This window comes from Bos indicus x Bos taurus, chromosome 22 (genome assembly GCF_003369695.1).
Source record: "Bos indicus x Bos taurus breed Angus x Brahman F1 hybrid chromosome 22, Bos_hybrid_MaternalHap_v2.0, whole genome shotgun sequence".
Lineage (NCBI taxonomy): Eukaryota > Metazoa > Chordata > Mammalia > Artiodactyla > Bovidae > Bos > Bos indicus x Bos taurus.
Genome location: NC_040097.1, coordinates 22,956,537 through 22,971,184, shown reverse-complemented (window position 1 = coordinate 22,971,184; position 14,648 = coordinate 22,956,537). Strand labels below are relative to the sequence as shown.

The window sequence follows — 14,648 nt, the reverse complement described above, 5'->3', positions numbered from 1 at the left end:
GATTGTCATTATTTACATACTTTTCTGCCTATAGGTGTGGCTGGTCAATTGTGTAGTGGACCCACTGGGTCATAAATAAAACTTACTGTAGTACAGGCTGAGCTGTTGTTGAAATAGTATATGGATCAATTAGCTGTTTCTTGGACATTTCAGAATAAATGGAGATGGATTCTTAGTTGCACAAATCAGATAAGTAGGTGTTTGAGGGAAGCGGGACTCACAGCTTAGCCAAGCTCTCAGGTATTTTCAATTTATCATGTCCCTCATAAGGGATCCAAGCCAATTTTACCTTGAATCACATCCTTTGTGTTCCCAGGGCAAATTTGGAGCACTTTTGAAGCACAGAGCCTTTGATTAGAGTCCTGCTAATAAGCAATGGAAATGAAGATGCCCAGCTGAGAGAAAGGGCTAAAAGGGCTGCAAAAAAAATCAAGCTCTGGACTTTGTGCCAATTATTTGAAAGTTTAATGAACTGTGGGTATTAGTACAAGACATTCTTGAACTGTTGAAAGCCCCAGTGAATCCAGAGCTGCATGTGTGAGAGTCTGCTCGTTCTAGAATCAAAAAAATAAACTTAGCAAAGAGTAGGATATTTTTGCCATCATGGGGGCGGGGTGAGGTGGGCAATATTTTACCACTTTCCAAAACTGATAGGAGGAGGGTAAAAGTCTGAACCTAGTTTTTCAGTTGGATGCTCCCAAACAATCAAATTTTCCAAGTTTCTTCCTGTTACACTATTGTGCTCTTCACACTCTGCTATTTTCAGACTTGCCAGCTGATAAGGGATTCAAGCACCTGTTCTCTGGAGCCTGGTTTGTTTAATGGAACTGTGTTCTTTCCCTTCTTTCCCTAAAATATGAGATCTGAGTGCTGGGGGGCAGGGTGTGGGGGGAGAGCTGAAGGGAGGGGCAACTGAGCAATGACAGTGACCCATCTCAGGGCTTACTGCATCTGTCTCTAATGACAGCAGCTCATGCTGAAGCCGGAGGCTCTAAAGAGCAAAAAAACAATACAGAAGTGCATTTGATGTCAACAGTGCAACAAGAAGCCTTCCAAAGCATTTCTCAAGGTGATAGTGGAGTTTGTACTCATCACTTGTTTTTCAGCCAATCAGTCCACTGAGATGTAATGAACTCTAGCTACACAGAAAACACAGTAGGGACACCAGGGTAGATGATGAAAATAATGGCTTGATTTATGAGCGCCTGATCTTGTCCTAACTGCTTTGTATGCAATCATGCCTTTAATCTGATCAACGACTTTACAGGCTGGGAACCAAGTTATCTGTATTTCACAGGTGAAGAAAGGCAGGTACAGAGAGGTTCTATAACGCATCCAAAATCACACAGGTGACAGACGGTGGTGCTGAGATGAGGACACAAGCAGTCTCAGTACAGAGCCTGAGTTCGTAACTGCTGGTCCCCTACTGTCTTTCCATGAGAAGGGTAATAGGATTAATCAGGGAGCTTGAGGCCAGGAGCTAAGTCTTCCTCTGCACTGTGTTCTTAGTGCCTGGGACCCAGCAGGACCTAGGTAGCCATAATCAGTACTCTTGAATCCAAGGAAGAGCTTTGTCTTGTAATCAAAAAAGGAAAAACCACATGAACTTTGGCCTGATTGGAAAAACAAAAAACTAAAACCAAGTAATATCTGAGCATACTAGCAGGAAAACTAGAACAAGAAAAACTTTTTTTTTTTTAATGTAGACAGCTCTCATATGAATAGGGAAATATCTTAGCCCCCTTTCTTCCTGATTTTGGGAGTCTTGCTGAAATGATTTGTAGCCCTGAGTTTAAACTTAGTGCCCTGAGCTGCCTGGAAACATTTAAACTGGCCCTAATGTCACAGTTAGAGATGGATTCAGGAGCAGTATAAAAGCACCTGAGGTCTTCTGGGAAAATACAAGCATTCTTTCAGAGGTAACATCTAAAATTGGTTAAAGCATTGGGCATTGGCACAATTTTCCTTTCCAGTATGTCAGCTAGACAGAAGGCAGAGCTTGGAGAAAAAGGCTACAACATTGTGATGTTTAGATTCTGTGTGTGTCTATGTGAGTGTGTTGGGGGCAGCCAAGAGAGGGGACACAGAAGACCAACTGTGCAGTTTCCTCTGGGTATCCTGGGCCACGGAGCAGACACAGTTCCCACTCCATGTTGTTTTAAACATAAAAAAAGAAGCACAGTGGAAAGACACATTTGGGGCTTTGTCAAATTTCCACTAGGTCCTGATTTTCCCAAGTGAGTGATGAGCTCCCTGGAATGCAAGGAAATCTGACAAAAAAGGACAGGGTTTGGACAAACACTCTAGCCCTCTGAAGTCACTGGCTCCAACACAGGATGGGAAGAGCTCTGGACTCTTGAATAATCACTCTAATTCCATTAGCAGTTCACTGCCTTTTTTAAGGCTATTGGACTACAGCTCATGTCTTCGTTTAACTAGTTAACTGGAGAAGCGTATTTCCAAATACGGTGGGAATTAACCCTCATCTAAATTGTAATTAAGAATCCACTAATCATAAGAAAGGGGGGAAAGACCTGAGGGTGTAAAATCGGATCAAACGTGTAGACCGTGTGCTGGGAACATTTAAAGTGGTTTAATTTATCTGCCTTCATCTGTGGTGCTAATTCTGGAACAATGTATTTGTGATGCAAAATACACAGTAGGTGAGGTTAGCAGTTCACTTAAGGTTAGGTCCATGCCTTTTGGTACTGCCAGCACTTCTTGGTTCAAAGAATGAGAAGTGGAAACTAGACACACACACGCACACATAAATCTCACAAGCCAGTGTCAGATTCTGATGGCTATAGTGAAAGTGAAAGTCTCTCAGTCATGTCCAGCTCTTTGCGACCCCAAGGACTATACAGTCCACGGAATTCTCCAGGCCAGAATACTGGAGTGGGTGGCCATTCCCTTCTCCAGGGTGTCTTCCCAATCCAGGAATCAAACCGGGGTCTCCTGCATTGCAGGTGGATTCTTTACCAACTGAGCTATCAGGGAAGCCCTAACAAGTTACACATTTGGGGGCCTTCAAATGATGTTGTTCTTTTTTATATCAAATACATTATTCTTAGAGTAGAACTTCAAAAACAATCTTCATTTATCCTCTCAACAAGCATCAGATGATCTGGAATTGTCTCTAATATTAGCCCAACCCAACTGGGAGGGGGTACCTTGGCTTCTAAATGGAGGTATGCTTCCTCCTCTAGGTCACCAGAGCCCATTTACATAACTTCTAGGAGGCCATCAGTAGAAGAATCATAATTATTAAGCAATTTTCCTCACCAGACTGAATGCTTTTAGTTCACCTGTATATGCATAGTGCTTGGCCTATTGAAGATATACTATTAATATTTAAGTGAAATACACTTAGATGTGAAGCATAATTAATATACATATTAATTATTAATATGATGAGAGAAGAGAAAGAGAAGAAAGGAGAGAAGAAAAGAGGAAAAAAGGAAGGGGAAATGGGAGGAGAGAAAAGAGGAGAGGAGACAGGGGTTTCTCCACAATTTCTGAGTAGCTCAGAGACTGTAATTATGACTTGCATTTCTGATGATGGCCAAGAAAGCTGAAGTTGATGGTGGGAACCTGTGCTGGATACTCTGAGCATCCAGCTCTGTGTTTGCTTCCTGTTCTCTCAGTGATGCCCTCAGCCTGTATTTGACAAAAAAGTGAAAGTCATTCAGTCATATCTGACTGTGACCCCTTGGAATTCTCCAGGCCAGAATACTGAAGTGGGTAGCTTTTCCTTCCTCCAGGGGATCTTTCCAACCCGGGGATTGAACCCGGGTCTCCCGCATTTCAGGCGGATTCTTTACCAGCTGAGCCACAAGGGAATCCCACAAAGAAGAACCTTATTTTGTTTGGAGGTTTTAAAAAAATAAACCTTCCAATCATCCGGTAGAGTGGGGTTCCAGAAACAGAAAGGTTAACTGGATGGCTCAACCTAGCAGTTGCATCTTAGACATAGTCCTAATTCAAGTGTGATTCTATGAGACTTGGGGGAGAAGAAACTGCCTGGGGTAGGGGGACTGGAGGAAAGAACTGTGAGGGCTGCAAGCCATGAAAGGAAGTTGTTTGTAATCCCCCTTCATGAGGCTAAGGTACCACTTAGTAGTGGGCAGGAGAAAAATTAAAATGAAGGCTAACAACAGTGCTGCAGTTAGATACCAGGGATCCATCACGCACTGGTGTGCCTCTCCCTTTGCAGAGAGCTTTGCAGGCATTAACTCTTTCCTTTCTTACAGCAGCCCTGTGACTTGTATTATTATTAATGTCATCCTATAGATACAGTTCCAGGCTTTCAATAGTAGGTCATGCAGGGGAATTAAAATCCAGAATGCTGCAGTTTAGTCACTACCCTCAGGATCGCTGGCTTAAGAATTTGAGTCCTTGTTCTGCCATGAACTTGCCTGACCACAGGCAAGGTCCCTAATCTCCCAGAGACTCATTTTCTCATGCCTGGTGCTACATAAAGAGGAGTTAAATGGAATCTGTAGAATGAGGCTGATTGTAATCATGCCACTTCTCTCTCAGGATTCTTTGAGGGCCTGATGGGAAATATAAAAACATTAGAAATGCATCAGGCATAAAACAAAAGTGAGTCACGGTTTGCATGCCAGCAAACATTTCTAGTTCCGTAAACCACCTCCGGTCAACCTGGTCTCCTTCATGGGAAAAGGAGACCTTGAACAACACAGCTTCTTCCCTTTTCACAGTCTTCAGGTGAATATTGATTTTCCTTAACATTAAACCGAATCTCTCGTGACAAGGATTCACCAAAATGTGGGGTGGTGTTTATTAGGTGCTCATTCCGAGAGCACTTTGTCAGCCCTGTAAGGTTAAGTTGTTTTTTTAACCGATTTTATATTAATATTAAAAACAAAAACAAAGAAACCCTAAAGCCTCACATTGTCACTATTTGATGTGAGATCTGAAAATGGTTCAGAACATCCTGTCTCAGAAATATAGGCAGAAGATTGGCTTTAAACCTGTACTGTAGGAAACATGACAAAATGATATAACCAGAGGTGACAATTCAATTCCACAATCATGCCCCATTCAGGTGGCCACTTCTGCTTTCCGAGAATGGTATTTATTCATCTGTACAAGAAGGCAAAGGCACTGACTGTAGTGACATACAGTAGCTGGCTGGTTCTTTTGGTCTGATTTTCTTGCTATTGTGTCATTAACAATTATGTTTCTTCTAAAGATATTCATATTCTCATTTTCACTTCAAGGTGGACAATCTTGTCAAGCATATTCAGTAGAAAAAGATACCTTAAAAAATAGCCATTGATAACTTGGCTCCAGTCTGCCTGAAATTGTTTACAACTGCTTGCAAATGTAAAGGAATCAGTCCTGATAAGTCTCTGATTTATAACAGCCATTGATCTTGGCATTTTAATGCTTGTTTCCTATTACTGACCGCCTCCATGTACAACAGAGATAAACAGCAGAACACTCTCGTGATCCTTGCATCATGGCAGTCATTCTATAACTCCACATGGATTCTGAAGGCAAATTGTAAAAATCCTTTATGACAGTCAAATGAGCAGAAAATTCTAGGGGGTCTAGGGTTTGGTGCCTCTACAGCCAGAGCAAGAAAATAACAGGAGCTGTCCAGGTGTATAGATCAATTTGTCTTACCCACCTATGCCCCTCTAGATTGGTAGCACACTGCCTGTTAGGATTTTGGACCCTCTTGCATGGTAGTTGTGAATTTGGACCCTAGATCTCGGGAGACCTGGGTTCAAACTACCCTCTGACTATTAGTGATGTGACCTGGGAGAGTTAATTAGGTAACTTCTCCGAGCCTCCCTCTCCTCATCTATAAAAGTGGATAACAACACAAACCGGTTGCTTTGAGTATTAAATCAACTTTAAACAGCATATCAATCAATACCAGTGGACAGTATTGTTATATAAACTCCATCACCATCCCCATCACTTTCCACCAATCTTCTCTATGCATGTTGTGTCCTGTCATGTCCTAGAGGATTATAGAGAATCCCGAACTACAGAATAAAGGGCGAAAAAATGTGTCTTGTAGAAAACAAAGCAACAACAACAACAACAAAAAATAGCACCAAGATCAGAGAGGAACGAGTATTGATCAGGAACTATCTTTCTGAATAAATAGGGTTGGCTTTTTAAGAAGTACAATTACTGTTAGCTCAGTATTTGAAGGTTTTCTTAGGTATGAACCACCCTGTTGAGATTCTGCTCACACTGTGGATTGACCTTAATCAGCTGACTCATCGTTAAGGGTGAGGCCCTGTCGTGGAGGGATTAGAAATGGAAAGGCTTGCCATTTGCAGCTGCAAATGGTCATGCTGACTGTCTACATTCATTTCGTCTCTGTGACTCTTAGGATTTGGGCTAACTTTTAAATTAACTTTCATCTGCTAAGTAACGAGCATATTGGTTTTTTAATATCACCGAAGTTTCACCTAGGAGCCTTTTCCTTTTTATTACTAGAATTATCTCTCCACTCCTCCCCTTCTTCTACAATCTAATAAAACAAAGCCTACTCAATGTAGTACACAATTCAGGATTTCATTATATCCTGCTTGATGGGAAAGACTATTTACACAGAGATAAAATAGCATGGCTTCACCAAGATCACTTCGTATGAGGAGAATGTAGTTTTATATAACAAAGCAGATCTTTTCCCACTTTATGGGCAAACCAGCTGAGTCAGTTTCTTCTCTCTGGAAGTCAAGAGTATTTCCTTAGACTTTAGAATTCTTTGAGAGTGTCTACATGTATCCAGGAATGGGTGCAGGCATGTTAGTTTTACGGTGCATACATATACACACACATACCTCGACCTCTTCGGTGTATCTACCTGCACATCAGGGAGGCATAAGCCCAATATGGGTGATACTGTCAGATATTTTTAAATCATTAAGACCAGTAGCTCCAACTTGGGTACAGGGAGACATTTGTCCAGGGGCTCAAGTTCTGCTGATTTACTCTTCTTTTTCCACAGTAACATACCGAAGTGCTATAGATCTTTCCCCCAGTCCTTTAAAGTTAATCATGATGTTTACAAATAGGGGTTTCTCCCAGTGACCCTTCAAAACATATTTATTTTAAGGCTTTGGTCTTTATAATATACAGATTCTTGGTGTTTAGTTGCTAAGTTGTGTCTGACTTTTTTGTGACCCCATGCACTGTAGTCTACTAGGTTCTTCTATCCATGGAATTTTCCAGGCAAGAATATTGGAATTGGTCGCCTTTTTCTACTCCAGGGGATCTTCCCGACCCAAGGATTGAACCTGTGTCTCCTGCATTGGCAGATGAATTCTTTAACACTGTACCACCTGGGAAGCGCTAATATATAGATGCTGCTGCCGCCAAGTCGCTTCAGTTGTGTCCGACTCTGTGGGACCCCATGGACTGCAGCCTACCAGGCTTCTCTGTCCATGGGATTCTCCAGGCAAGAACACTGGAGAGGGTTGCCATTTCCTTCTCCAAATATATAGATGAGAGATCTGTAAAATTAATTTCACTCACATACTCCTTAAAAGAATTTGTAAAAACTCCTATTTGTATGAAGTTGACATATAATTTTCTTTTTATTAAAAGTCTAAACAGTTGCAAGAATGCAATTTCTGGCATAAATAATGATATTTAAAAATATCCTCTATTGTATCCATTTTTAGATAAATTGTTAGTTGATACTCTTTATTACCCATTTAAATTTTAATAAACAAATACCTCTTTAACAGTTGGAAATTTTATATTTCTTTTTTTCTCTTTGAACTTGTATTTCCATTATACTTCCTACACTGATTCACAGCCTCATATAACATTTATTTATTTTTTTATCTTGGAAAGGATTTTATCAATCATCCTGTTATATTTCTTTGCAACAAAAATACATATCTAAATTTAAATTATTTTTTGATTACCCATAACCCTAACGCTTTAAGTATCAAAATTTCTTTTGAGTTGGGCAATCACTAAAAATATTATTAATGCACATAATTATCCAAAACAACATAAACATATTATAAATGTTAATAATTATTAAATTTTAAAAGTAAAATTTTTACTAGAATTATATGGGGTTATTTTTTCTTCTACTAGTTTATGAATTTTTTTAAGATTATGCATTTTTGAGGGACATATTATTTACCTCTAATATAGGACATGATTCAGCGTAATTTTTTTTTTGTTGTTGGTATAGATGTGTTGAGAAGGCTTGCTGGCATAAATGAGTAGATGGGAATGAATGGGGTTTTATTATAATGATGCCATTAGTTTCTCTGAATTTATTCTGAGTAATATGTTCCAGATCACATAGTGATCTGTCATCAAAAACTATTTTTTAATGATCTATCAGCTCATCGGTAGATTAAGACTTTCTATTTTATTGAAGGAAAAAATTGGAAACCTTCTTACATGCAAAAGGATACATAACCTAGGCATTTGAATCAGTCACTTTTGTCAATACCAACACCGAAACTTCAAATTGTCCATTTTTTTTTCAGTGCCTCCAATGTTTTGCAACCTAACAATGTACCATGTAGAAATATTTGGGATGTCAAAGAAGGGTGTAAAATTTGGGATGTAAAAGGTCCAAGGTCAGGAGTGGTGGCCGTGAGGAGATACCCCACACCCAAGGTTAGGAGCAGCGGCTGTGCTTTGCTGGATCAGCCATGTGGAGAAACCCCACATCCAAGGGCAAAGGAGAAGCCCCAGCAAGACAGCAGGAGGGGCAAATTCACATTTAGAATCAAACCCCATTCCCACCAGAGATGCTCACAGGGCTCAAACAAACCTTGTGTGCACCAGGACCCAGAGACCCCACAGAGACTGAGCCAGAACTGTGTTTGAGGGTCTCCTGTGGAGGTGCAGGGTGGCAGTGCCCTGCTGCAGGGACAGGGGCTCTGGGTGCAGCAGTCTTGGGTATGGCACAACCCTTTTTGGAGGAGGTCACCATTAACCTCACCATAGAGCTGCCAGAACTTACACAGGACTGGGAAATAGTCTCTTGGAGGGCACAACAGCACCTTGTGCACCAGGACCCAGGAGAAAGAAGCAGTGACCCCACAGGAGACTGACCCAGACTTGGCCAGGAATGTCCGGGAGTCTCCAGCGGAGGTGTGGGTTGGTGGCAGACTGCTGCAGGGTTGGGGGCACTGAGTGTAGCAGTGCATGCATGGGATCTTTTGAGGGAGTCACCATTATCTTCACTACCTCGCCATAGTTTGGCCCCAGGAAAATAGTAGGGAGGGAACACAGCTTCACCCATCAAAAGAAAATTGGATTAAAGATTTACTGAGTATGGCTCTGCCCATCAGAACAAGAGCCAGTTTCCCCCTCAGTCAGTCTCTCCCATCAGGAAGCTTCCATAAACCTCTTATCCTTCTCCATCAGAGGGCAGACTGAAAACCACAAGCACAGAAACCTACCAATCTATCACATGGACCACAGCCTTGTCTAACTCAATGAAACTATGAGCTATCCCTTGGAGGGCCACCCAAGACAGACGGGTCATGGTGGAGAGTTCTGACAAAATGTGGTCCACTGGAGAAGGGAATGGCAAACCACTTCAGTATTCTTGCCTTGAGAACCCCATGAACAGTATGAAACAGCAAAAAGGGTACAGAAAGATGAATTCTCCAGGTCGGTAGGTGCCCAATATGCTACTGGAGATCAGTGGAGAAATAACTTCAGAAAGAATGAAGAGACAGAGCCAAAGCAAAAACAACACCCAGTTGTGGACGGGACTGGTGATGGAAGTAAGGTCCGATGCAGTAAAGAGCAATTTTGCATAGGAACCTGGAACGTTAGGTCCATGAATCAAGGCAAATTGGAAGTGGTCAAACAGGAGATGGTAGGAGTAAACATAGACATTTTAGGAATCAGAGAACTAAAATGGACTGGAATGGGTGAATTTAACTCATATGACCATTATATCTATTACCGTGGGCAAGAATCCCTTAGAAGAAATGGAGTATCCATCATAGTCAAAAAAAGAGTTCAAAAAGCAGTACTTAGATGCAGTCTCAAGAATGACAGAATGATCTCTGTTCATTTCCAATGCAAAGCATTCAGTATCACGGTAATCCAATTCTATGCACTGACCAGTAATGCTGAAGAAACTGAAGTTGAATAGTTCTATGAAGACCTACAAGATCTTCTAGTACTAACCCCCAAAAAAGATGTCCTCTTCATTATAGGGGACTGGAACACAAAAGTAGGAAGTCAAGAAACACCTGGAGTAACAGGCAAATTTGGCCTTGGAGTACAGAACGAAGCAGGACAAAGGCTAATAGAGTTCTGCCAAGAGAACACACTGGTCATAGCAAACGCCCTCTTCCAATAACACAAGAGAAGACTCTACACGTGGACATTACCAGATGGTCAACACCAAAATCAGATTGATTATATTCTTTGAAGCCAAAGATGGAGAAGCTCTATATGAACTATGAACTATGCCTGATGAACTATGGATGGAGGTTCGTGACATTGTATAGGAGACAGGGAGCAAGACCATCCCCAAGAAAAAGAATTGCAAAAAAGCAAAATGGCTGTGTGAGGAGGCCTTACAAATAGCTGTAAAAGGAAGAGAAGCAAAAAGAAAAGGAGAAAAGGAAAGATATACCCATTTGAATGAAGAGTTCCAAAGAATATCAAGGAGAGATAAGAAAGCCTTCCTCAATGATCAGTGCAAAGAAATAGAGGAAAATAATAGAATGGGAAAGACTAGAGATCTCTTCAAGAAAATTAGAGATACCAAGGGAATATTTCATGCAAAGATGGGCTCAATAAAGGACAGAAAAGGTATGGACCTAACAGAGGCAGAAGATATTAAGAAGAGGTGGCAAGAATACACAGAAGAACTGTACAAAAAAGATCTTCATGACCCAGATAATCATGGTGGTGTGATCCCTCACCTAGAGCCGAACATCCTGGAATGTGAAGTCAAGTGGGCCTTAGGAAGCATCACTATGAACAAAGCTAGTGGCAGTGATGGAATTTCAGCTGAGCTATTTCAAATCCTAAAAGGATGATGCTGTTCAAGTGCTGAACTCAATATGCTAGCAAATTTGGAAAACTCAGCAGTGGCCACAGAACTGGAAAAGGTCAGTTTTCATTCCAATCCCAAAGAAAGGCAATGCCAAAGAATGCTCAAACTACTGCACAATTACACTCACCTCACACGCTAGTAAAGCATTGCTCAAAATTCTCCAAGCCAAGCTTCAACAATCCGTGAAACATGAACTTCAGATGTTCAAGGCAGAGGAACCAGAAATCAAATTGCTAACATCTGCTGGATCATCAAAAAAGCAAGAGAATTCCAGAAAAACATCTACTTCTGCTTTATTGACTATGCCAAACCTTTGACTGTGTGGATCACAATAAACCATGGAAAATTCTGAAAGAGATGGGAATATCAGACCACCTGACCTGCCTCTTGAGAAATCTGTATGCAGGTCAGGAAGCAACAGTTAGAACTGGACATGGAACAACAGACTGGTTCCAAATAGGAAAAGGAGTACGTTAAGGCTGTATATTATCACCCTGCTTATTTAACTTATATGCAGAGTACATCATGAGAAACGCTGGGCTGGATGAAGCACACGCTGGAATCAAGATTGCTAGAAGAAATATCAGTAACCTCAGATATGCAGATGACACCACCCTTATGGCAGAAAGTGAAGAAGAACTAAAGAGTCTCTTGATGAAAGTGAAAGAGGAGAGTGAAAAAGTTGGCTCAAAGCTCAACATTCAGAAAACGAAGATCATGGCATCTGGTCCCATCATTTCATGGAAAATAGATGGGGAAACAGTGGAAACAGTGTCAGACTTTATTTTTTTGGGCTCCAAAATCACGTGACTGCTGCCATGAAATTAAAAGACGCTTACTCCTTGGAAGGAAAGTTATGACCAATCTAGATAGCATATTAAAAAGCAGCGATTTACTTTGCCAACAAAGGTCTGTCTAGTCAAGGTGATGGTTTTTCCAGTAGTCATGTATGGATGTGAGAGTTGGACTATAAAGAAAGCTGAGTGCTGAAGAATTGATGCTTTTGAACTGTGGTGTTGGAGAAGACTCTTGAGAGTCCCTTGGACTGCAAGGAGATTCAACCAGTCCATCCTAAAGGAAATCAGTTCTGAATATTCATTGGAAGGACTGATGCTGAAGCTGAAACTCCAATACTTTGGCCACCTGATGCGAAGAGCTGACTCATTTGAAAAGACCCTGATGCTGGGAAAGATTGAAGGTGGGAGGAGAAGGGGATGACAGAGGATGAGATGGTTGGATGGCATCACTGACTCAATGGGCCTGAGTTTGAGTAAACTCTGAGAGTTGGTGATGGACAGGGAGGCCTAGCGTGCTGCAGTCCATGGGGTCATAAAGAGTTGGACGCTACTGAGTGACTGAACTGAACTAAAAAAAAGGATATTTTCTTTTATAAAAGGGGAGTAGGTGATTAAGAAAGATATTTTCTGAACCAGGGCATTCTCAGTAAGATAAATTTTAGGCAAATGTACATGTGAAGGCTGAGAAATACATTTCTTTAAAGTTATCTACACCATGTACCCCTCCAGGAGTTGCTGCATCCCCCTAGGTGTGTATAGTCTCTCACCCGCTAGCTTGGCTTCACCCAGATGAGTCCTTGAACTACTGTGTAAGGAAACAGGAAGTAGCGGGGGTTGGTGGTATGTGCATGCTAAGTCGGTTCAGTCATGTTGAACTCTTTGCGAGCCCACGGACTGTAGTCTGCCAGGCTCCTCTGTCTATGGGATTCTTCCGGCCAGAATACTGGACTGCATTACCATGTTCTCCCCCAGGCAATCTTTCTGACCCAGGAATCAAACCAGGGTGTTTCCTGCACGGCAGGCAGATTCTTTACCATCTGAGCCACCAGGGTTGGTGGTGGAAAGAGATAAGATGAGAGAGAGAGATTGAAATTCAGAGACGGAGAGCTACATCTTCAAACTAAACCACTCTATGACCAGTCTATCACATCCTAGAGGAACAACACATTTCAAGTAAGTACAAGTCACACTGTCTCAACAACCAGTGAGAAAAAAATGGTCGATTAACTCCATGATACTGGAATTACCAATAAATCTGCAGCAAGCCTCACTACTATTTCCATGACCTCATGAGATTTCCAACCATCTATTTCAGAAGAGTTTCTAGCAAGTCTAATGATATTTCTTCAGTACAGGGGCACAAAAGAATGACAGGCATCATTTTTTCATTTTAGATCTAAGGGATCTGGATGAAAAAGAATGTGATTGCTTTTCAAATACCTGCCCTGAGGACTCGGGTAAGCCCTTTAAGCATTGGAAGAAAGAAATTAGAAACGACAGAAAAAATTATTTCATAAAGCAAACCACTTACGATGAGTGGACCCCGGTTGTTCTCTCGATACTTGTTCTGGAAGAAAATGTAAACGACAGTGGCGGCCAAGGAGTAGAGGAAGGCGAAGACGGCGACGGTGACGAAGAACTCTGCCGAGGACGAGGAGTCACCAATCAGGGACACCTTCTGTCGCTCCTTCCCCTCGCAGGTGGGCACCTCAAAGGTCACCTGGTGTAACCTACAGTATCAGAGAACCCAGAGAGGGGAATCATTAACACGCCAAGGAGAGAAAGCGAGAATGCCAGTAAGTGAGATCTGAGGACTTTCCTGGTGGTCCAGGGGTTAAGACTTCACCTTCCAATGCAGGGGGTTGATCCCTGGTTGGGGAGTTAAGATCCCACATGCTTTGGGGCCAAAAAAACCAAAACATAAAACAGAAGTGATATTTTAACAAACTCAATAAAGCCTTTAAAAACGGTTCATACCAGGAAACCTTAAAGTGAGATTTGATTTGGGATCTTACATGGCATGCCTCTGTGACACGAGAACTTACAGAGGTTGCAGTTGGGATTGTGGCAGTGATACTACAGTTAAACATCATCGCACCGGGCTTCACAGTAGCTAGTTACATGAAAGACAAGAAGAAGGGAAGGGGAAAGCGAACCTGAAATTGACGACGGATTAGAATACGACATCTTCTCCCTGAAATTCTCCAGTGCTTTCTCACCATCCTTGGACTCATACCCTAACTCCTAAACATGACGCAGCAGGTCCTGCTTTAGGGTCTTTTCACTGACTCTTCTCTTTTCCTTAATCACTCTTCCCTGACATTGCCCATGGCTGGTTCCTTTGCAGCACTCAAGTGACAACTTAAAATGTCATCTCCTGGGAGAGTCTTTTCCTGCCAATCTAAAATAGCTCCTTTCCCTTAGACATTTCTATGACATCAACCTGTTCATGTCATTCATAGCACTCAATACCAGCTACATTGCCTTGGTGATGTATTTTCTTGTTTGTTTTTGTTTTTTTCTGTCTCCCTTGGATTTGGGATCTTGATTTTCTTCTCTGTAAATCACGAATCCCTGACACTAATTAGATACTCAGTAAACAGGACTTGGATAAGTAAACAAACATTCTTGATTCTATAAAATGATTGATAGACCCTAGTTTGACTGAACTTTGAGAATTTCTATTTTAGAGAATAAGATATATCAGGATAGCATTCAGGGTCATAGTGACGTTGTTGTTCAGTCGCTAAGTCGTGTCCGACGTTTTGCAACTCCATGGACTGCAGCATGCCAGGCTTCCC

At 41.6% G+C, this 14,648-nt stretch overlaps 1 protein-coding gene across 3 annotated transcripts in view; it reads right to left on the bottom strand.

The window, feature by feature from the left end:
- SYNPR (synaptoporin) overlaps positions 1-14,648 on the bottom strand; it is a 300,656-nt gene that overhangs the window by 42,748 nt on the left and 243,260 nt on the right. For all 3 annotated transcript variants that reach the window (XM_027523263.1, XM_027523265.1, XM_027523264.1), the window contains one exon: positions 13,379-13,577. In XM_027523263.1, coding sequence (XP_027379064.1) covers positions 13,379-13,577 — 199 coding nt within the window. The remainder of the gene's footprint in view (positions 1-13,378; positions 13,578-14,648) is intronic.